Here is a 22656-nt window from a genome sequence, read left to right as displayed (position 1 = left end):
GGAGTCTCTGGGAGAAAGCAGCAAAATCGCAGCACAACACATTTGAGAAGCTGAAACCAAAGATTATTCTGTCTATTGATCAATTGATTTATTTCAAAGTATCACAGAAACATGAAAAATGCTGTATTGGGTTCAATCTAAAGCCGGTGTTGTGTGTTTTGATCATGATGTGTTTATGTGGTTGTGTGTTTGATAGATGGATTACTGAATGGGCACAGGTTAGTGGTCCTAAGTTCAGAAGGTCAGAAGTAGGAAGTCCTAATCTTTTTTTTCTATCCCGCTCTTACAAAGTCCAGTGCATTCATTGTATTTTTTAGAAGTTTATTTTTTCCTGCACAGCGCAGTCAGCCGACAGCCATGTTTAACAGAACTCTTGGTCTGTTCCCTCATACTCCGTCCGTGATGTGTTTGACTGCTGTATTCTCATTTAGAGCAGAAATAATGACTCAGACACATTACGCCTTGAAAATAAATGAACTATATTCCAATAAGGTCAACTTCACTTGATTAAAGACCTTCATTTTCTTTCGGTAACACATTACACCTCATGCCGTTTTTTCAAAAACAGGTTGCCATTTTTTTTCTAAGAATTTTTTTTTCTGCATTTCATAAAAAAACTTAAATATCATCTTCAGTTAATAATTTATTACAGTATTGAATAAATGTATATTTCTATCACAAGATATTGTAGTAACTCAGTCATTATTTCCCTACAAAGGTTCAGGCAGAGAGAGAAATTTTCATCACAGGAAAAAACTTCACAGAGACACATTGAAGAGCAAGACCGGGGAGGGAGTGAATGGGAGGAGGAGAAGAGGAGGAGTAAGGAGAAGGAAGAGAGGAAGGAGAAGGGGAAGAAGAAGAGGGGGAACACTTACACAGACACAGAAATATTGTACACCAACAAACAAAAAGATGACCTGGGATGTTGCTCGTTGCGGACACAACAGAGCTCACTCTCTTTTCACAGCTTCTAAAGGTAACAAAACAAATAAGCAGTAGACACTGAATCCATAAATGCTGTGTGTGTGTGTGTGTGTGTGTGTGTGTGTGTGTGTGTGTGTGTGTGTGTGTGTGTGTGTGTGTGTGTGTGTGTGTGTGTGTGTGTGTGTGTGTGTCTTCAGTCTATCTGTACGGAGTCGTGGTTGTGTCTGTGTGTGCCACTTGCTTATTTTATTTCACAAAGAGCTTCTGGTGTATGGGATTCGAAGTGTGGGGAATCAACCCGATAAAATGTGCCGATAGGCGTCCATCACAGTAGACCATGCTGCTAACACATGTACACTGGGATTCATCATGCATCTGCAGAGGAATACAGAGGGGAAGCAAACACAGACACACACTGGGGAGGGGTGGGTGAGGAGGAGAGGCTGGATGGGGAGGCATCACATCTAGCTACAGAACAGCAAAGGCCGAAGCCTGACAGTTAGTACAGAAGTTCATGGAAACATGGAACATTGTCCGAACATTGTAGACAGTTCTGCTTTTGGGCTGCTGAGCCACGCCTGGGTCACATCTGCTGGGACAACGCTGGGCACATCATCTGAGCTGATCCATCCTGTACCCGCTGGTGGTGATCATTTCGTACCCAGTCATCGATTACACAAGAGTTCAGCAGACCTGGGTGTGTGTGTGTTGGTGTGTGATGTGTAATCTTGGTCCCACTTTGTGGTTTAGTGAGTAGACTACAGTTAAGCTACTGTTACAGCCTCACACACCACTGACCTGCCTCACGGCCACCACTGATATCTACAAAGAGTCCCTCTTCAGCTCACGACAACCCGAGACTGACAATTACACTGGCAATGTTCCACACTGTTTCTTCATGTAAACATGCTACTTACACTCAAAAACTCCTCCTTCAAGGGAACTGAATGAAGAAATGTACGTTGGCAGCGGGTTACAACGAACACTGGAGCAGAAAAAGACCTCTTGTCAAAGCTACTAACGAACTAAGATGTGTTTTAATTTTATTCTGTATTGCACATTGAAACCACGCTCCTTGAACTTAACTGTTCGCTTCAAGGACCTGCGGCACAGCTTATCCATAGATAAATAATCTTCTTGTAAATAAATAAATATCTAAATAAATTATCTTATGAGAAGAAATATACATAAGTAACATAGACACAAACAAGTCAGCAGACAACGAACTTCAGTAAATTATTTGGGATGTCTGGTTAGGATACACTACACTGTTTGAGCAGTTTAAAGGGGAGCTTCCTCACTGTGGAAATATATCAAAATCTAATCCACTAAATTCAGTAACGATGTAATCTACACTACCAACTGTATATATTGATACTATTCTAAACATTGTGTAGAAGTACAAAAAAATCTAGGCTATATCTGCAAGGAAAAGATACAAAATTGTTTTTTAGAAAGTTTACAAAGTATAGTTAGTTAAGGGTAAACTAATCGAATCCTTCTGATATTATCATGTATAATAACAAATTCCACTTGTATAGCACTTATTATCATTTGTGGGTGAAGTGTTTGTGACACACCTGCAGCACAAAGTACGACGTCCTCACAGAAATATATTTAATGCGACTCATATTAGGCAGTGAATATTGCAGTAATAATAACGTCGACTGCGGTGTCTCAACGTGATAAATTCCTCCTCGGGTAGAAAAAGGATGCCGGATTCTTGGTGCTTCTACTCTAAGCTAATAGTTAACTTAATCATCATACTATAATGTCGCACACTGCTCTCTGCATTTGTTTTGACATTATTTTCAGCACTGACTTTTCAGCTTCTTGCATCTCAATGTTGGAAGGAAGAAATGTCTGTGTGTAAATGTCACAGCAAATCAGAGGGTGTGTGCATACAGCTCAGTGTGTGTCACTGGTTTGCAGCTCTCTAGTTGTGCATTCTGGTTGATTTTCACTGTCTGTGTAGCAGCCAGTTGTTTCCTTAGCTTGTGAACATTGTACTGTATGTTCCAACTCTGCCATGCAATACTGAGCAACACATACATACCTTAAAGGGCAGTATGTTCTAATGTGTTTTCCTATGCTATGGTACTATGACTACACAAACTGTCTGATTTAGACCTACAATGACAGTGCTGCTCCTACAGCTTCTCTGTGGTCCTGTCTGCTGTTGACCTACAGACTGTAAACAAAGTCTGAAGAACAGTAGACGATAGACCTTAGCTCTTTTAAACAATGTGCAGACTTTCCATTAAAATGGGAAGTAATCTTTAGCATATCTGGTACTTCTGTTGTGCTCTAAGCACAGATGAATGGGGGTTTCAGCTGGATCCAGTGTTACATTTGAACTTCACACAGTTCATAGTTTTCCTCCAGTGACTCGACCTTCATGTACTGCACACTAATAGTTTGTCAACTAAAGAAAAAATAAAAACACAACACAGTATGTTTTAGTTACACCAAATAAAGTGCAGCCCGGACAGTTTGTACAGCTGAAGCTTGAATACTAGATTTTTACTTGAGAGTTTTCCTTAAGGCATTGTATGGGTGCTATCTGAAGCATCGGTGTGGTGTAGACTAGCAACCTGCATACCAATTTATGTGCAGTTTAGGATCATGCATCCTAATCAACATGCTTCAGACTGACTGTTGGTGAGTGGAATCTGTTTTTTACTGATTTAACTGTAATCTACTCTGTATTTCACTCTTGAAAGTAAACTAACACTGTTAAGTCTTGTTCGACCATCCATGCATGTTTGTCCGACCATGCTGCTGTCACTAAGGGTAATGGATTAGTCTGTTAGGATACATGCCACACCAATGGATTAGTCTGTCACTACCCACAATGACACAGTGATGACGGACTGTAGTTTAGTGTCTGCACTCAGATCTCAGTCCGTCTGGATGGAGCAACAACAATCGAACAAAGTTCCCACGTGGGTTTTGAGTGTGAGCACATATTTGGTCCCTCTGAGGAGGAAATGTTTTTTTTTTTTTTTGGTTCCACCCAGATCATCCACTGGACCAAACACCTCTCCTCCTTCCTGTCTGCCTACACACACAGATTTAAACAGGACGATTTAATATCAAGAACCAGATGAGTTCACTGAGCAGACGCACGAATGCAGGGATTTAATTTACAGGATTTCTCTTTTACATAGTATATAAGTGATTTATGTGAAGATGCTCCATATCTGTCTATACATGCAGAAAATAATGCCTCCGTTTGATATACAAACCTTTGTCAGAGGGGCTGTGGTTACCCTGGAAACCATCCAATAAAGACACCTCTAATTGGAACGTAGGATGCTGGGGAGTTATGGCTCTTATTTCACCAGTGCATCTTCCATTTGTTTGGTCAGGTAAGACTTTAGTCTCTGTTTAGTGTTGCCAAAGTCATCATTAATCCCACTCTTATTAAACTGTATTCTCTAATGTTTGGGATCAGTGACGTTTCAGCCTGTGCATGAATTTTAAAACCGTTGGAGCTTTTTCGGGCAGAAGCGGCAGAAACCTGACTGTTTTTGCTGTAATTTGACTTTCTGTACAGAATAGTAGCCGCACAGTCTGAGGGAATATTTTTTGCACCCTCTCTGACTTTTTCAGTTGTAGGCATCACTGTCTGCCTACTGAAAACACTACACTCTATATACACCGGTTTTTACTATTTACAGTGCGTGTGGAGAACCGCCTTCTATACAGTGTTAGACAAGAATCACCACTTTATGAGAACTTCCTGTAGTAAACAAACGTTAATGTTATTGTTATTGTAAACATTCCACTCATTTTTTCACACAGCGCTCCACCTCGTCAGTGAAGACACACGAAGCTGTACCAGTAGAGTTGGTGATACAGACGAGAGGTGGGAGGGACAAACAAACAAAGATGTTGTTCCTTCAGTGCAAACGAATATATTCTGTCCGGTGTGCACACGTTTCTGTCCCATCCTCGTCGTCTGATCCTACCAGACAGCTTCTCCAACCCAACCTATACCCATCGGACTTTAAAAGAAACCTTCCATGCCCCAGAATGAAGCAGCCCTCCAGCGGCTGACCTGACCCTCTTCTCGCATCTAGAATGACAACTTCACTTCCTTTCTCTCTCCATCTTCTCTCTGCTAACTTTGCTTCAGCAACCTTTTGTATTCACATTTCTCGCCCTTCAAACACTTCCTTTCGCCCTTTTATCATGCCTGTAACTGTGTGTGCGTGTTTGTTATGACCTGTTTACACATGCGTACATATAGTATGTGTGTGTGTGTGTGTGTGTGTGTGTGTGTGTGTGTGTGTGTGAGAACGTGTATCTGAAGTATTTCAGTATCCTTGCATCAAAGACCAGGACACCTCCAGGCTGCAGTGAGTCCTATTAAACAGAAGAATCTTATACTTGTTTCATGTCAAACTGTGGACTGTATAGTGTAAAAGTATATGTGTGTGTTGCTGTGCAATGTTCTTCCAGAACTTTCTTTATCTCCTTTTTAAAAGCCGGGGATGTGGCAGTAGGCCTCCAAGCTGGAGAAGAGGATGTACAGGAACCACAGACCCAGGAACAGCAGACTGGTCAGGATGCGTGCCACCCTTGGGCCGCCGAGCTCTCCGCCGATGGAGGGTCGGCGTCTGAACAGTAGCACCGCCATGCAGATGAAAGCGAAGATGGTGAAGAGTGTGACGGAGAAGGCCAGCGACCCTGGGTCAACCCTGAACTCCTGTCCTTTGATTCTCCAGTAGACTGCGGCCACCGACCACGCCACGCCGATCCCCAGGAACACGTTAACGGCATTGCTACCGGTGACGTTACCAATGCATGCATCAGCGTGCTGGTCCTGCATGGCAGCCACTTTGCTAGCAAAGGTGTCTGGAATGAGAGAAAGAGGGGGAGAGAGTAAATCATACAACTCAAGCACACTCAAAGGTCCAGAATAAAGTCTAAAATAAAGACGCTGATACAGATACATTTCGGGAAGCATGCCCAGCCTCACAGACATGGACAGATGACCCAAACCCTTGTGGACACTCACAGAAATGGATGGATGACTGAATGGGCCTACTGGCCACAGGCCCAGGGGCCAGAGCGTCAGTTTGACGTTACTGTTAACAATTTATTTGGGAAAGTCAATCATATGACCACAAAGAGACATAAAACTACCACAGGAGACAAAAACCGACTACAAGGAAACACAAAAGTAACACAAACATACACAAAACAACAACAGACACACAAAACGACTTCAAAGGGACACAGTGTCTCTTTCAATCTCGGTGTGCTCCTATAAAGGAGGTGAGTCTGTGCCAGGGCCTGTTGTCTTATAATCAGTCCATGCTTGCAAATAAAAAATATGCAGAAACTAACAACTCTAAGACGCAAATAACAAGACAGGGGTCTGTAGGAAACTAACATTTTCTCCAGGTAAAAAATCTTTTAAGAGGCAGAGAGTAAACTGCTTATACTATAATTGGATGGATGGATGATGATAATTAAGTCCAACTTTAGTTGTGACCTGAAGTATGTTTGGAATGACAACTGCAGGACTACACAATAGGAATAGTTTCCCTACATGTAATGGTCTAATGAGCTTTTGCAAACTTGTAAAACTACTGACACCAGTGCACATAGTGTTACAAAGGGTTTTAAACAGAAGGTAAAGGAGCCCTGGATCAGACAGCATTATAGTGGCCAAATATACAATTAAGTGGTGTTTTTAAATCAGTCAACAACAAAACAGTTCCTAAATGTGAATCCTGAATGGCCTTTAGACAAAGTTCACCCTCTTGGTGATGAAAGGTTTTGAAGCTGATGTAGATGCACATCAGTAGGGGAAGGTTTCAGAGATACCACACTCACACCCTTACATGTGTTATTCACCAGAGAATCCTCTTTCTCATGTAAATTTAAATTTAAATCTCATTGAGTGGATTCTGAATTTCTTGACAAACCGGTTCCAGTGTGCCAGGGTCAGTGTCTGCCAGTCGTCTGGGGATATCTAAATGCAAAGTAGTTGCTAGACACGCCCGTTACTATACTCTAAATTGAACACAAATGTATTTGTGGTGTGATTGAATCCTTTATTAATAGATTGATTGGATTTACATACAAGTTTTGCTAATCTCATGTTACCTTCCACACTTCCACACGTCCTGTCACTCACCTGGAATAGAAGTTCCCAATGCCACAAACACCACAGCGGTCACAGTGTCCCGGAGCCCCACGGTGCAGCCGAAGTGTGACGCCAAGTCTCCAATGACGGCGGTGAGGAGGCCGATGACGCTGATGGAGACCAAGAAGCAGGCCCAGCCGTTCCAGTACTCTGTAGGCGGGACGCAGGCAAACAGGACCTTCCAGAAGACGGTGAGGAAATGCATGACGTAGTCGTAACAAGATGGAAGGCGCTCCTCACGGCCCTCCTCGTCATCATCACCATCGCCTGAGAGGAGACAAACAGGAGGAACATTAAACAACATCACAGAGAAGATTGGAGCCAGAACAGCCTTTTTAAACATGTACAGAAACGTCTGACAGGTTTCATGTACGTTACATTATAGCAACACACTGATAACACAATACAAACACCATTTTCAGGGGTTATCTACAGGTTAATGAACATACATTTGAAGTGCTGTCACAACAAGTGTTTGGACTTGCGTGATTGATGCTGTAGTGGAATTATTACAGTCTGTAGTGAACTGTTATTTTCACTAGGTGGTGGCCTTGAATCACAAATCCGACACCCACCAACTATTCACCATTAAATCAAAACACTGGTTCAATGTGACGGCCGACTGCGTCTCTGCTCATGTGTTTGAACATTATTCCCTAATGATTACCATTGGACCTGTTATAATTGATATTTTCCTAATTTTGTGACATAATGAGATCCCATGTTGTTTTTTTAAGGTACATAAGGAGAGTCCCTGTGAGTCAGTACACATACAGTAGCTCAAAGGCTTTTACATCTGCTCATAAAGAGCTTTATTGACTCAATGGACCAAGTTACACCAAGCTCAGGCGGTTTGTTGCCCTTCAGCGAGGCATAATCTGTGATTTTATTTGTTATTGGACTGTTGTACATTCAGGGGGGAAGGTATAGTTTCACAGGTTGGGGGTGGGGCCACAGTGTAAATAGATACCTGATACTTTATGGTATAATGTTGTATTTGGATCTTTACTTCAAAACAACACTAGGCTTGTGTTTTGTCTTTGACAGTCCCTTTAATTCACGAACCATTTCCCCACTGCAAATGACACTGTTGAGTTCATTTATTACTTTCATTGGAGACGTGTCCTTGTGTGTTTCCTCGTACAACACTTGAGGTAATTAACTGTAATTTTGTCAGAGAGCTACCACAGACACAGGGGACGGTATTACAGCCGGTAGCAGTGTCAGCACTGCCAAAGACCCACTGAGCAAGGCACTGAACTCCAAACTTCCCCTTTTTGAAGCTATAAGCAGAGGGAGCCTCTTCTGGTATTCCTATGAATACCCTCCTCTTACCCCTCTTTTGTCACTTCCGTATCGTACCCCCACACCCCTTTTCTTTCTCTTATTTCTTCCTCTCCTTCCTACTCTAGGCCAAAGGCTGGTTCTAGATACAAGAATTCAAGCCTCGTTCACTGTCTAAATGAATTATTTAAACATATCTTAATGGTGAGGTCCTTGCAAGGGAAACTACAGGCGACTGAGACTTCTCAGAAGAACAGAGCGTCAGAGAAGAGTTATTGTAAACTGCTTTTTATCTAAATAAACTCCATGTTCTCATCTTAAAAAACTATTTTCCTCCACTTAAAATGATCAGGCTGGCAAACATTTAGTATTTTAACTGGCCGAGCTGACTTTCTGTGTGTGCCACCAAGAGACCGCAGAGACCTCATTCAATACTGGTCTAGACATCCGGTGGGCAGTAGTAAGGAATGCTAAACAGCTTCCATATAAATCAGTGCAACTTACAGAATATCCTGCAATAACACCAAACCCTGTAAGTTACTTGTATGTGATGAGAGGGGTTTAAGAAACTCTTGATCGTAGCCTGAGTCAAACTGCACTGTATCAGTTTTCAGTCAGTGTGAAACGAAGGTCCGGTGAATTGTATGTAAAGAGTTAGACATAGAAAAAACATCCAGGTACAAGAAGAGACATGTCTCGAAAGTATATTCAAACTGTCAGACAGACAGACAGACAGACAGACAGACAGACAGACAGACAGACAGACAGACAGACAGACAGACAGACCGACTGACCAATGGTACTGATGGGGTAGATAAGTTCAGTCTTTTGTTTACCAATTGATGTCAGTCAAGATAACAAGGTCAAGACTCTAATTATAACACAACAGCTATTATTTAAATTTTGATATTTTGAAAAAAATACAAAAAAAAAAAAAAAAACAAAAACAGGCATCTGCCTTTTCAAAATAATTTATTCATAAATAAATAAATAAAAACAAATTGATGTCATTTAAAAAAGTCATTATTTAAAGAATGTCAGGAAACTTGATTTACAGGAGGATGAAACTGACATTAATAAACTTATATATAAATAAACCTCAGGTAAGTTGTTGAAGGGATAGTTTGTATTTTTAATGGGGTTGTATGAAGTACTTATCCATAGTCAGTGTACTTTCTACTTTTCCACTTGAAAAAAACCTGACACACACACACACACACACACACACACACACACACACACACACACACACACACAGCTCACCTGCACTGACAGTGACCGCCTCCACAAACTGTTCCCTCCAGGAGTGCGTGCCGATCACCAGCGCCAAGTTGGTCTTCTTAATGAGCTTGTCAACGGTGCTCTGCCAATCAGAAGCACAACATTAGCAAACACTTACAGCTGGGGACAGGTGACAGAGGCACTCAGGTGTGACTGGGCTTGTTAGCAGAGGGGGCTGTGACTGTCCATCACACAACATATCTGAAACAACATTAGTTTAAACTTCAAACATATCAAATTATAATTGGAGAATCAGTTAGAAATCACTTCTCAATCTGTAAAATAAAGTTTTATTAATAGTAGGGCAGTTTTAACATGTCTCATCTGCATTTTTAAATTGTTTTTATCCTATATTAACGTTTTATCACTGATTTATTTGCCTTATTGCAGTCAATCAATGTTTTAATCTTGGTTCAACCACTTCGTAACATTGCTTTGAAAAGTGCTGTATAAGTAGAGTTTATTATTATTATCTCCCCCAGTCTTACACGTGAAGTTCAGTTTGCTCGTTGTGAGACGCACTGATGCTGCCTCAGTAGGACCACTATGATCTTCCAGAGGGAGATTTCTTAACTCCTTGAGAAAATACACTTTGGCTTAGAGAACTGAAATCTTTACAGAAGGTTTACCAGGTGGTGAGGGATCTAATTAAAGATGCTAGTGAGTTGCATCATAAGGTTGAGATATCTCGGCCTCTGCTGCATCGATTTTGAACTTTTGGGAAAACAAAATCCACCTTCCAGCTCTAAAGCTCACTAATTATTCTACTAACTTATATCACATCTGTTTAATCTGTTCAGAGGGTTATGTGTCGGACTATTGTTATCAACACATTATGAACCAGGAGTTCCCAACCTGGGGGCCAGGGACTTTTTATAGCTTCAAATAATTAAGTTACCTGAACTCATCAGAAAAATTAACATCCTATTAAATTCAGTCCGTGGCCTGATGTAACCAAAAAGGGTGAGAACCTCTATTGTGAGTTATGGAAACAGGAGATTACAGGCAGCCAACAACATCACAAGAGATTCAAAAGAAGAATAAACTCACAGTGTAAGTTAAACCAAAGCACAAGCACAGATATTTTCTTCCATGTGGTCCACCTGCTCTCTCCAGCCGTATTCATTTTCAGTTTAATTTGCAGAGGATTTGAGTTTCCATCCGCCGAGACGCCTGCCACCATTTCAGTGCAACACCCTCCATTTGTACTGCAGTGGTGATTTTGTAAACAGGGCAAACTAAACCTTTAAATATCTTCAAAGTACAGACAGCAGTGTCCATACATCAATGATACAAACATCTGCATATATTTATTTATATATATTGATTTTTGCTTTTCTGTGTTTTTACATTTCGGGTAAATACGCCTCAGAAAGTTTAACTACAAATCCTCCTATTCATTTATTTGTGCTCACAGCAAGCAGAGCGTCTCAGTCCACTCACATTGATCTCCTGTGTGCTGCATCTAAATGCCAATCATACTAAATTGCATTATTCCCTGAGCTGGTTCTTACTAACCACAAATCACAACAGACACGGTCAATAATACGTCCACACGGGGTCAATGGACTTTGTAATCAAATGCAGGATGAGAGGATTGAATTTTAGTGGACTGTGTTTTGAGTTATGACGGAACGACGGGCTCTCAGTTATCTGTTGATGTTTGTTTGTACTCACTCAGCCTCTGTATTTAATGCAATCCATGCTTCTGTTTTTAATTGGCTGATAGTGCAGAGGGTGTTTGTTTCCATTTTTTAAAATATTTTGTGATAATTAGTTATTTTGTGTGTGTGTGTGTGTGTGTGTTTGTGTGTTTGTGTGTGTATGTCTCAGGGATGTATATAAGCCCTCTTGTGTGCCCTTTTACACTTTCCCTCACGCAGTGCAGTTTCACCAATATTCAATATAACTTTAACCTGCTGCCTACAACCACATTCTAAAAAATTAATACAGGAATTATTGGACTCAACTAATCTTAACATAAATATACAATGTTTATTTATTCCAAGTTAATTAAACATCATTAAATTAAGTTTCTAAAACAACACGATCAGCATATTAGCAGACCTCCCAGCATGCATTGTTTGAGAGTTAAAACTCTCCTGAGAAGTTTCTTTTTTTATAGTTTAAATAAAACATATATGATAAAAACCTTCTGTGTGTCTTTACATTTTACATTTAAAGTTAAGTCATGGCTGCAAACCACGATGAAGGTCAGTGTTGAATTCAGTCTCTAACCCCCCGTTCCACTCACAGTTCCACATACTGTCTATGAGCCAGTGCTGTAGCTTCAATAGGAGCAGCAGCTGTAACTAATGTGTATGCAATGAAGAACTGAATCCTCAAACTGAGAAAAATATAGAAGGAAATCAAAGTTGTTTGTAATGTTCATCAGTGTGATCGAACAGTTGTTGGTCCAACTATTAAGCTTAGTGGACAAGTTTACTGAATTTGTGAAAACATAAGTCAAATAAGACCTTAAACAAATGTTTCGACCTCAGCTGCTTCTTCATTCATTCATTCATTCATTCATTCAACTCACATCTGTAAGGCAGCAAATTGACTTCTTAAGTTGAACCAGCTCAATGTTATTTACAGTGCAGCATTCATTGCTTATTGTAACAAAAGAGAAAGAGATCACTGTTCCATGGTTTCTGGGCTTTTGAAACTTGTCGAACAACCCACAGCTTCAATTACATACATTAAAGCTTATGAAAGGAGTTACAGTGCTTGTTGATATTTAAATCATGTATGATGTGTATTCCACTCAGACTCTGAGGCATAAAATACTCTCACTACCTCTGGTAAAACATATTATGTAGTTCACCAAAAGTCAACTACACATGAGGGAACTGAAACGTTACTTTAATTAAGAATAAGAGCAATTAAAACAAATGGATTAGCAATGTAACGTCCTTGTGTGTTTGAATCGTTTGTGAATTGAGACTTGCCAGTAAACTAAACCCATTTTCTTACTCAGAGTGGCAGGCTGTGGGTATTGGTCAATGTGGTGGCAGCTGCTTTTATTTGCTTAAAATCCACCTGAACCCAATTAAAATATTTGGATTGCTCGCGGTCCACTTCCTCCGATGTTGCTCCTCGTGCACAGGGGAACGCAGCAGAAGCCTGAAAGGCATTTGTAGCGGTGCTCTGTGCATGCCATGAGAGTTTGAATTCTGCATGCCTCGAGCTAGCTGCGGTATCAAGGGCTTCTTGTGCATTTTCAATAGTTCAAACCCATATTAGACCTGCCCTCTGAGAGCTTTAGGCCCCGGGTTCACTGGTGTGAGAAAGAGTATAAAGGTGGATTATATAACATGCCCAGAAAAGCACAGTTACACCGTTGACAGTGCAGGACAACAGGTGTCTACATTCCTGCTCTGCTTTTTTAGCTTTTGGAGAGAAATGTTACTTGGACAGCCTTTGAATTACATACTGTACATATAAAGTCTTCCTTCTTGGATGTTCAGAAATCTTTGCTATTAAACTATTGCTTTATAAATGTAACCTTCTTTGCCAGTTCTTATCTTTTTATTATTTTTAATTAGAAATAAATGATCTAATTAATCTGAGTAATAAACTTTAAAGCTGCTATGGGCTACCGTCAATAAATCATCAACACATTTATTGGCAGCTACTGACAACCTGCCCTCCACACTGGGAGCAGCTGCTTTGTACATCAGGAAACACAAAGAAGGTATTTGTTCTCCCAGAGAATAAATGGTGCACCTTGAACTCATAGGACTCCTCGATGACCACCTCCAGGCGGCTGTGCTCTCCCAGGATGGGCTTCCCCATCTCAGCTATCCTCCGGGCCTCCTCCTCCTCAGAGCTCATCTGCCCCTCCGCCCCCTCTGTGGGAAGAAGGGAGGGAGAGCAGGGAGAGGTCATGTGAAGGAAACAATAAGGACACAAACAGTGAGTGTGGACTGAATGTCGCACATATTTCTACCTCCATCAATAATAGATTGTGAGTCAGCGTTTTATTTAGAGCTGCAATACATCACTTGTGCGCATCAACACACGAGTTGATGTGTGCATGTTCTCACACAGCGGGGGAGAGGGACATGAGAAGATGACAGATGGACGATATGTGTGTGTGTGTGTGTGTGTGTGTGTGTGTGTGTGTGTGTGTGTGTGTGTGTGTGTGTGTGTGTGTGTGTGTGAGGAAGCAGAAAAACAACAACACAGCGACACAGAAAGATTAGAGAGGTGGATCTACAGAGAGGAACGAGAAGAGCAGGGGTGGAAAGTTTCTTCCAAAATGTAAACACTAACATTTGGATGGTTGGCTGAAACAGAAAATACATGATGACAACTGTCACACTGTGCCAGATGAGTCGAATAAAATCTTCAGTCTCTGTCAGACTGTACAATATAAATTTTATGGCTTGTCTGAAAGTGGGATGGAAGCCTGGTGAATTGTATTGCTACAGTGTAAACAAGCTTTGACCATAACGCCGGCACTTCTGTGCGTTACAAACCTCAAGAGAGGAGGAGAACGTGAAGTCGCTGAAGAGACAACATGGAATAGGAATTTTACAAAGTGAGTCTAAGTTAAATATAGTTTAAAGAAGTAGCATTACCATATTCTGCATCATTTCACTTTGTATTCTGATTTGCTGTGTAAAATTGGGTCATAGCAGCAGTTAAATTGTTGGTTTTTGGTCCTAAATTTCATATAATGTAAGACCTAAACATTAAAATAATAAAATATTTTTGCAAATGAGACAGTGTGTGGGAGTCATATTGTAATTGTACCTTCCCTCTGATGCACCTGTCACACGTTAGAGTGTGCAGAGATTTCGTTCTATATATTTTAAAAGGTCCTAAATATCTGAATTTTGAAGGAGCCTGTCTCCAGTTGCCAAAGCTCTGAATAGTCTCTCAGTGGATGTTTGAGATGTAGGACCACCGTTTCTGAATCAAAGATTTCACCACACTTTCTCACCAGTGTCAACTGGACAGCCAATAATTGCACAGTGAAAATGGGGCCTTTACTTTTTGGGGGATTTACCTTTATATGACAGTTGAGTAAGGTGAACAGGAAGGGGGGAGATAGAGAGGAGGGATGACATGTAGGAAAGGGCCACAGGTGGGATTCTAACCTGGACCGCTGCATCAAGGACTCAGACTTGGTACATAGGGCACAAGCTCTACCACTACTACTACTCAAACAATTAACCAATTAAAAAAAAGAAAAGAAATCTCCATATGACTTGTTCTATCCGACCAACTGTCCTAATCCTGAACATATTCTGTTTAAAAAACGGAGCAAAACCAATGATATTGTTTGAAAAGCAGAAGAGTTTTTGTCCTGTTTTGCTTAATGAATGACTGAAACACTGATAATTTGCTGTGTGGGCCCTCCTGCTGGATCAATAAGATGTACCCTCGATCCAGAGACAGAGAAAAACAGGGGATTAACACTGAATGTGTTTCATATCTGCTGTAAGTGTTTGTTTTTCTTTCATTCATCCATTCTGCTCAGGAGTGAGAGAACAGGAAAATAAAGAGACCAGGCGGTATGGAGAGTGTGTGAGATTAAAGCCCTCCCCTCTCTTCAAAGGCCGCCCATGTCTAATTATGAAAAGACTGTAAGAGTGAAGCAGCATATGGCAACCGTCCCTGCAGTATTCACTGACACTATTTCAAGCTGTCATAAACACACAAACACAGACAGACACACATACTCAAACATGGCTTCTCTTCACTTTGAGGTGCTTCAACTCAATTCAATTCTAACTTTATATCAGACTCAGGTTCCAGATAAAAGACAAAACATTAGATCGAATAAATTACATAAAAGCACAATAAAAGATCATGATTTAAACGAGGGAAAATACACAAAGAGACAACTAACAAGTGTCTCCACAGCTGGGATTGGTAAAGGTAAGGTAAAAGTAATGCACCCCAATGAAGCATGCATGTCCATCAGCTGTACTAATGCAACGGTCCAGCCTCACTAAAGAATGTATAAGTATGTGCAGGAGAAAGCCATATTATCTTGAAGGAATTAATGAAAGCAAGCCTTTTTAGATATTCATACTCATCCTGAGGGAACGTATAGGGCCTGTACACATTAGGGATAAGGAGTTTATTATAATTTCCTCTGATCAGCAGCATCTTCCGGCTCAGAGAAGCCTCTCCTGCTGTGACAGTTAAGTGCGGTGAATGAGAAATCACCTTCAGGACAATGAGCGTCATTATTATGTGTCATCCCTACCGCGGGGTTTCCCCACTTGATCTTTTAGCCTCTGAATTCTGCTTTGGCTGCCTCTCATCGTCAGTCATTTGAGGTTAAAGCTGCTCGCCTGCTTTGTACTCTGGTGGCTCCAAGTGGCAACAAGAGGTACTTTGAGTTTTGGAAAGATTAATGAATAAATCTTCTTTACTGGGCACTAAGGCTCACTGCCTGCAGCGAACCGGCAGCGTTCTGGCAGCAGGTTCGGATTATTATTGGTAAATTACATTTTCTTTGGATACAGCACTCACCTGCTTCTGTTTGGAGAAGATTAGGTTTCTCATTTGTATATTTTGATTTGGCACTAGAGGACTTCCTGTTTAAAGCTAATTTGAACAATGGGTTGTCAGTTAACAGGGAGGAAGTGCTCTACCACTCTTTCTCCCTTGTTTCCTGTCCAACTCTGTCTCTAATTTTCAACAGATCATAAGGCTACACTATGTACAATTTTACAGACTAAAATGTTTACTTCTTTCTCCCCCTTCTATTTTGTCTTAAATCCAATAAAATCCATAAAAACAAATCAATCAAGTTTTAAAGTTATCTCACTTATGCTCTATTGCCTCCGACACACAAGGCTGCATATATTATAAAAAGCAATATAATATCAAAGTATAGTATGATATACACGATAAAGCACAGCCACCGCAGACTCCACAAACATGGTGATAAATCTGCATCAGCACAGAGTGACGGCACACAAACGAAGCCCAGAGTGCCGAGCGCCGACTCATTTGTAAGCATTTATTCCCAAACTGTCCTATTGTGCTATGCTGAGATTCAAAGAGGCCAGTTCTGCTGTGATCCAAATGTTAACAGACAAATACCCATCGCTTCCCCAAGCAGGGCTAAAAGAGATGCCAGAAATGTGAGCCAAGCCATTACAGTGTGGTGCAGAGTAAACAGTGTCCGAGCTGAGCAGAAAACCTGAGCGGCTGCAGCTGAAAGAGTTCATGGCACAGTTTAAGTCGTTTGGACTAACTGTCTTTCACAATAATTAGTGTCTATTCATGGGTACTTTAGATAAAACTTCTTTATCTAAAGCAAAGTTTCAAGAAAAGATGTTGAACTTTATTTTTAAGAGAAGGCATGGATGGATATTACTGTGAGTTTTTATTGCCATGTACTTTTACACCCAGGTTTGATTATGTAGATGTTTATGTAAACTGTAACAAGAAATGTCTTTATGAATTACAAATATGTAATAATGTAGTTTTAAAGCCCAGAGTCCAAATATTGTAGCACAAATGTATGGATCAGTTAGTAATTATACAATTCTACAAAGATATCCATATCCCATATAGTCCCCATTGAGTTAGACATGCAGGCGGAGCTTGTGCTGGACCACGACCTGTTTGCAACTGAGTGAGCTGAGTGAACAGTTTGCTATTTGATAGTCTAATAACCAGAAACCTGGTTTCAGGACATTGTAACATGCATTTTACATTATCTTACGGAAATTCTATTGAACAAACAAATTAATCAAGAAAACGATTCTTAAGATTAATTGATAATGAAATTCAATTAGTTAAAATTAATTTCAGAGCTTGAAACAGGAGGAATAATCTGCTGGTCTTACCTTGGTTGAGCAGCAGAGCTGTAAAAGAGGAACAGAAGAGCAGTAAGTGATAGCTCACATTCAAAGTCAGACAGCAACAATGCAAATCAAAGGTTTATCCTAATAATACATCTAATAATACATCAAACTCCACTCTACGTTCAGATGAAACTCACAAATACCCACAGAAACCGTTGAGAGCTCAGATAGAGGTTGCTGTGTACATCACTTTACTGTAGAAGAACTCTAATTCTGTCTCAATTTCATTTAAAAGTCACTCACATTCACCCTGTCACACTCCCCCCACAAACAAACAATCACTTTCTGTTCTTTACCACAAACACAAATCTCTTCTCTCATCCCTTCATCTCACAGTGTAAGAAAATCCTCTGATATTTCAAGAAATACTGCTCTTTCTCCGTCTCTCCACAGAGAAAAAAGGAGGCGACTCAGTCCTTGTGTTGTTGTAGTGATGACAGGTAATAGATGAATCGATAGGTCCCTGAACGTGTGTGTAGTTGTGCGTGTGTGTGTGTGTCTTTGTGTCTGAGATGAGACAGAACTTTATTGATCCCTGTGGGTAAAGTGGGTCACTGAAGCAGCTAAAAAACTAAACAAACAGAACAAAATACAAAAAGAAAAGAAACAGGCTGTCGCACACAAAAAACCCCCCACAGATTATAAAAAACAAATACCGCACAAAAATATACAGGATGAATTTTAATTTGCTACTTGTGCAGAGTTTATTTGAAAATGAACTAATGCAGCAGTTAAAGATTACAAAGTTCCACTAACCATATAAAGAAGCCTGCTGTTAACATGATAAACAGCATCATTATATTGTTTTTATTTATATTACATAAGAATCAGACTGATTAACACAACAAAACCCTCCATGGAAAACAAGTTGTGTACTAAGGGCTCGCTATTTTAAAATCTGACTGAGTCATGACTCCCAGAAGGAGAAGGAATTTTGCACGAAGGATTTTAAAAGTAGTCGTCTCTGTGAGCTCAGTGTCAAAGCCACTGCTGCTGACCGTGTTAATAAGAGGGCATATTCAGCAGCCAAACTACAATAACACACATTAAAAACCCCAGCATGCACCTGTCCCTTTCACCCCGCGCTGTATCTGCTATAAGTCAACGTGAACATGAACCAGAGCTAAAAGGCAACATCATGTTTTTTGAAAGTGCCCTAAAACTGTTCAAAGATTGAGTGCACAACAAATATCAGCCTTCAGTGCTCTTTCAATAGTTTGAGATCGCTACAGAGGAAGTCTGGTCTGTATAAACCAAGCATCGAGTCCAACACTCAGCCCTATACGTTCTGTCTTTACTGTCGATCAACAGTTTTCCTTTGAGGTCAAATAAAATAATCACATTAAATCCAGTCAACAAAACATTCTGTATATACGTACCTGAGATTCCTCTCTTAAGCCAGCGTGGCTCCTCCAACACGATGAAGAAGTTTTCATGTTTTTCATATTCTTCATCATCAATTATCCTCACCTGGAAAGTCTGACTGCACACGCACAAACACACAAACACACAAACACACAAACGCACAAACACACAAACAGAGAGAGAAACAAACGTAGTTATATTTTGTATTTCTGCAAGCAAATGTACAATGTCATGTTAGAGGAGCATCCATACACAGACTTGTACATGCAGACTCACAGACGGACACACACACACACACACACACACACACACACACACACACACACACACACACACACACACACACACACACACAGTCAGGGACAGACACACAAACAAAGTAAAGCATTTCATCAATAACTAACGTAGTGCTCGCAGGGCCTTCACCACAGGTAGTGCTCATTATTGATGTGCTGGTCTTGCAAACCTCAAGGGCCATAAACACATTAACACACACTGACTCACACTCACTCACATGCACTCTCTCTCTCTCTCTCTCTCTCTCTCTCTCTCTCTCTCTCTCTCTCTCTCTCTCTCACACACACACCACACACACACACACACACAGTATAGAGCTGCCCACGTGGCAGTCTCCGTCCTGTTGAGTCTGATCACGACAAGCTGCATGTAAATCAGAGCAGAAGGAAGCTGGATGCAGAGAGAGAATCAATAAGTCCGTCAAAGGTAGGGGCAGAGGGAGAAAGTAAAGCATGTAATTATATACCTATAATTACCTGCAGTATAGGTGATTATTACTGTTTTAACCTATTTTGCCCTGAAGTGCAAATGAATGAATGATCTGAAAAGAATATCTACAACAATCTTATGGGGTTTCAAGGTTTATGAAGTTTGAGCAAAGTTAATAATATGAATTAATTAATAGAATGTGCTAAAAAGGCAACAAGACGTACATTTAATTTCCCTCCGTGCACGTGAGCGTAGCATTCAATTCAGACTTGTGTCGTGTTGAATGTGAAATGGAAATGTTACCACGTTCGATCTACTTATACTGTGACTTTTACGTAAAAGCGATTTGCAATTATTCAGATGTTAAAGGTGCAGTGTGTAGGATTTAGAAACATCTAGTGGTGTAGTTGCAGATTGCAACTCCTTCGCTTCACCCTCCTGTTACAAGCACAAAAGAAATCTATGCAAAACTCGTAGCTCTGTCTACAGTCAGTGTTTGGTTTGTCCGTTCTGGGCTACTGTAGAAACACGGCGGTTAAACATGAAGGCCTCCATAGAAGCTGACCTGCAGTCTCAATTGATAAAACAGTGATTCTTATTTTCAGCTGATTATACACTAATGAAAACATACTTATGAATATTATATTCTGTGGCATATTTCTGCCAATAGATCCTCCTCAATGTTTCGCACTGGACCTTTACATTGCTATCACATTTATGTAATGTCTCTGTTTTTGGTCTCTTCCAACTCCTGAAGGAAATATCTGTCTCTTTAGCTGCTAATTGCTCCACTTCGTTCACCAGCTAGTCTCTAACTGTGTCTGTCTGCTGTTTGGTGCTGAGCAGGTAGTGTACAGTGGAGCAGAGCTTTCTCTCTGAAAGTGACGGGATGGGAACAGTGACAGTGACTATAAACAGTAAAGTTGTGGCCGGAGAGTTAAACAATGAGCTGAAACTCACTATGAAACTCTATAAAGCCGAAGTGAAGCTGCAGATTCACTATAACAGACCCCTTTCACATTATCATTTCATACATTGTTATTATTACAATGTTGATTAAAGCATCGTTTAAATACCAGAAAATGAAACAAAACAAAAAATATGCTGCCAGTGATTTGACAGTGATATATACTGTATTTGCATAAGTCGTCATTCTCAGAAACGTTCGAATAATACATTAGAGTGAGGGCGACAGCACTGACACTGAGGAGAAAAGGAGCGACAAATTATTAAAAACAAAAACAAAATGGCCTTAATGCCACATGACGCCGGCCATACACGAGGGATGAGGAATGACAGCCTGTTGTGAGAGGAGAGGAAGTGATGATGACAAGACCTGTTAGTGTTTCTGTGGACCGCCACACTGAAATGTCACTATGGAAACCAACTCACAGACAGCAGAGCAGAGAGGGATAGAGGGTAAAAGAAAATGAAAGATGAAGGGAGAGGTTAGGAGAGGAGGAAATGAGAGAGGGAGGACGAAGAAGAAGTGAAGGAAGGATAGAAAAAGTGTTTAAAGAAGGGAGGGAGAAAATCCAAGAAGTATGCTTGATGGAAAGAGCAAGGGAGGGAGGGATGTATGAAGGAGGAAGGTGTAGAAGATAAGAATCCATACATAAGAGAAGGTGCAATGCACAGGAGAGAGAGAGAGAAACAAAAGAAAAAGAGAGAAACAGACAATTAAAAATGAAAGAAGACGGAAGAGAGAGAGAGATGGACAGATGCAATCAGCGGCCAGTAACCCTGCTGGAGAGCAATGTGGCGTGAAAATGACAGAAATGAAGGATGGAGATTAGATGAGGTGAAGATGAGCAGACAGAATGATAATAAAAGGGCTCGGCAGGAGAGTTACAGCAGGAAGGACACTGCTGAAAGCTACAATCTAAAGTTCTTCCATAAAAATTAATCTGATTTAGTTTACAAACTCCTCAAAGGTGATCCGTTTCACATCCGTGGTACGCGATGATATGTTACTACTTTGACTAATATTTTGGATATTTTACTTTCATTACATTATTATTTGATTTAATTTTTTATCATTAAATAAAATAAACAAATATTTAAGGTTCATCTTCATCTTTCACCTTAGAAGCAAAGAAATATATCTTAAATATATATACACAAAATGCACTTGCTACTCTGTGTTGCACTCTTACATCAGTAATTTTATCAAGCACTTCAAACTGGACAGAAACCATCTTTGTCAGTCTTTGTCAACAATCTCCACCGCTGGTTTGGTTGAAAGAAATCATTAATTCACCAAGTTAGATGAGAAAATAGCCATGAAACAGTTTGTATAGTTGCTGTGTAACATTAGCTAATCCTTGGGGACAAATGTGCCACTAAAAGAGCTTGTTTCTGCCACTGACAGACTCAGATTGTTAAGTGTCTGACAATGTTATGAAAAGGATCCCTAGACCTTTAGTTTAACCAGAAACAGACGTAATATCGACATCGCTCGCCACCAAACTCCAGAGACAAGAGCTGTAATTTTACCTCACATCCAAAATAAAACTCACCAAAACAGCAGGTTATGTAGCTCTCCTCAGCTGTACACAGAGGGACTCACATGCATGAACATACACGTGTGGACAGACCGGCTTTGTAAACAAACCACAGAGAGGCTGCGATAGCAACACAGGCTAAAGGATTGTGAGGTCTAACGTTTAAAGTTGGACTACACAGTTCTGAATGTCCACATGAATGTTAACTCTATTAGATACAAAGTTTAGACATGTGCAATGCGTAAACTATATATGTGGCCTTTTGGGGAGCTCACTTTTTTTGGGAATAATGGTGATTCAGCGCTCAGACTGAGTAATACGTTTATTTCTGATGTTTGAGTTAAAGCCAGTGGAAGTTCAGAATATTGCACACCACACTTCGATGGTGATAGCAAGAATCTTCTTAAAAGTAGTGATGAATCACCCTAATCTATGAATCATACCTCAGTAATAGTCTAATTTTATGCATGATCCATGATGATGAAAATACAGAAAAACAGAAATGCATGGTATTTGGTTTTCAGGAGAACTCATGTCTTATTAAGAGGAGTCAAGCTCCCCCTGG

At 40.4% G+C, this 22656-nt stretch overlaps 1 protein-coding gene across 3 annotated transcripts in view; it reads right to left on the bottom strand.

Moving 5' to 3' along the window:
• Window positions 1-460: 460 nt before the first annotated feature.
• slc8a2b (solute carrier family 8 member 2b) overlaps window positions 461-22656 on the bottom strand; it is a 164509-nt gene continuing 142313 nt past the window's right edge. For all 3 annotated transcript variants that reach the window (XM_051398566.1, XM_051398565.1, XM_051398567.1), the window contains 6 exons: window positions 18876-18979; window positions 17479-17496; window positions 13385-13509; window positions 9638-9737; window positions 7082-7357; window positions 461-5790 (listed from right to left, as the gene is read on the bottom strand). In XM_051398566.1, the coding sequence (XP_051254526.1) occupies window positions 5414-5790; window positions 7082-7357; window positions 9638-9737; window positions 13385-13509; window positions 17479-17496; window positions 18876-18979 (1000 nt within the window). In that variant the 3' untranslated portion in view covers window positions 461-5413. The remainder of the gene's footprint in view (window positions 5791-7081; window positions 7358-9637; window positions 9738-13384; window positions 13510-17478; window positions 17497-18875; window positions 18980-22656) is intronic.

This window comes from Dicentrarchus labrax, unplaced genomic scaffold, assembly GCF_905237075.1.
Source record: "Dicentrarchus labrax unplaced genomic scaffold, dlabrax2021, whole genome shotgun sequence".
NCBI lineage: Eukaryota > Metazoa > Chordata > Actinopteri > Moronidae > Dicentrarchus > Dicentrarchus labrax.
The sequence above is the reverse complement of the archived record's forward strand: the minus strand, read 5'-3'. Positions and strand labels throughout refer to the sequence as shown.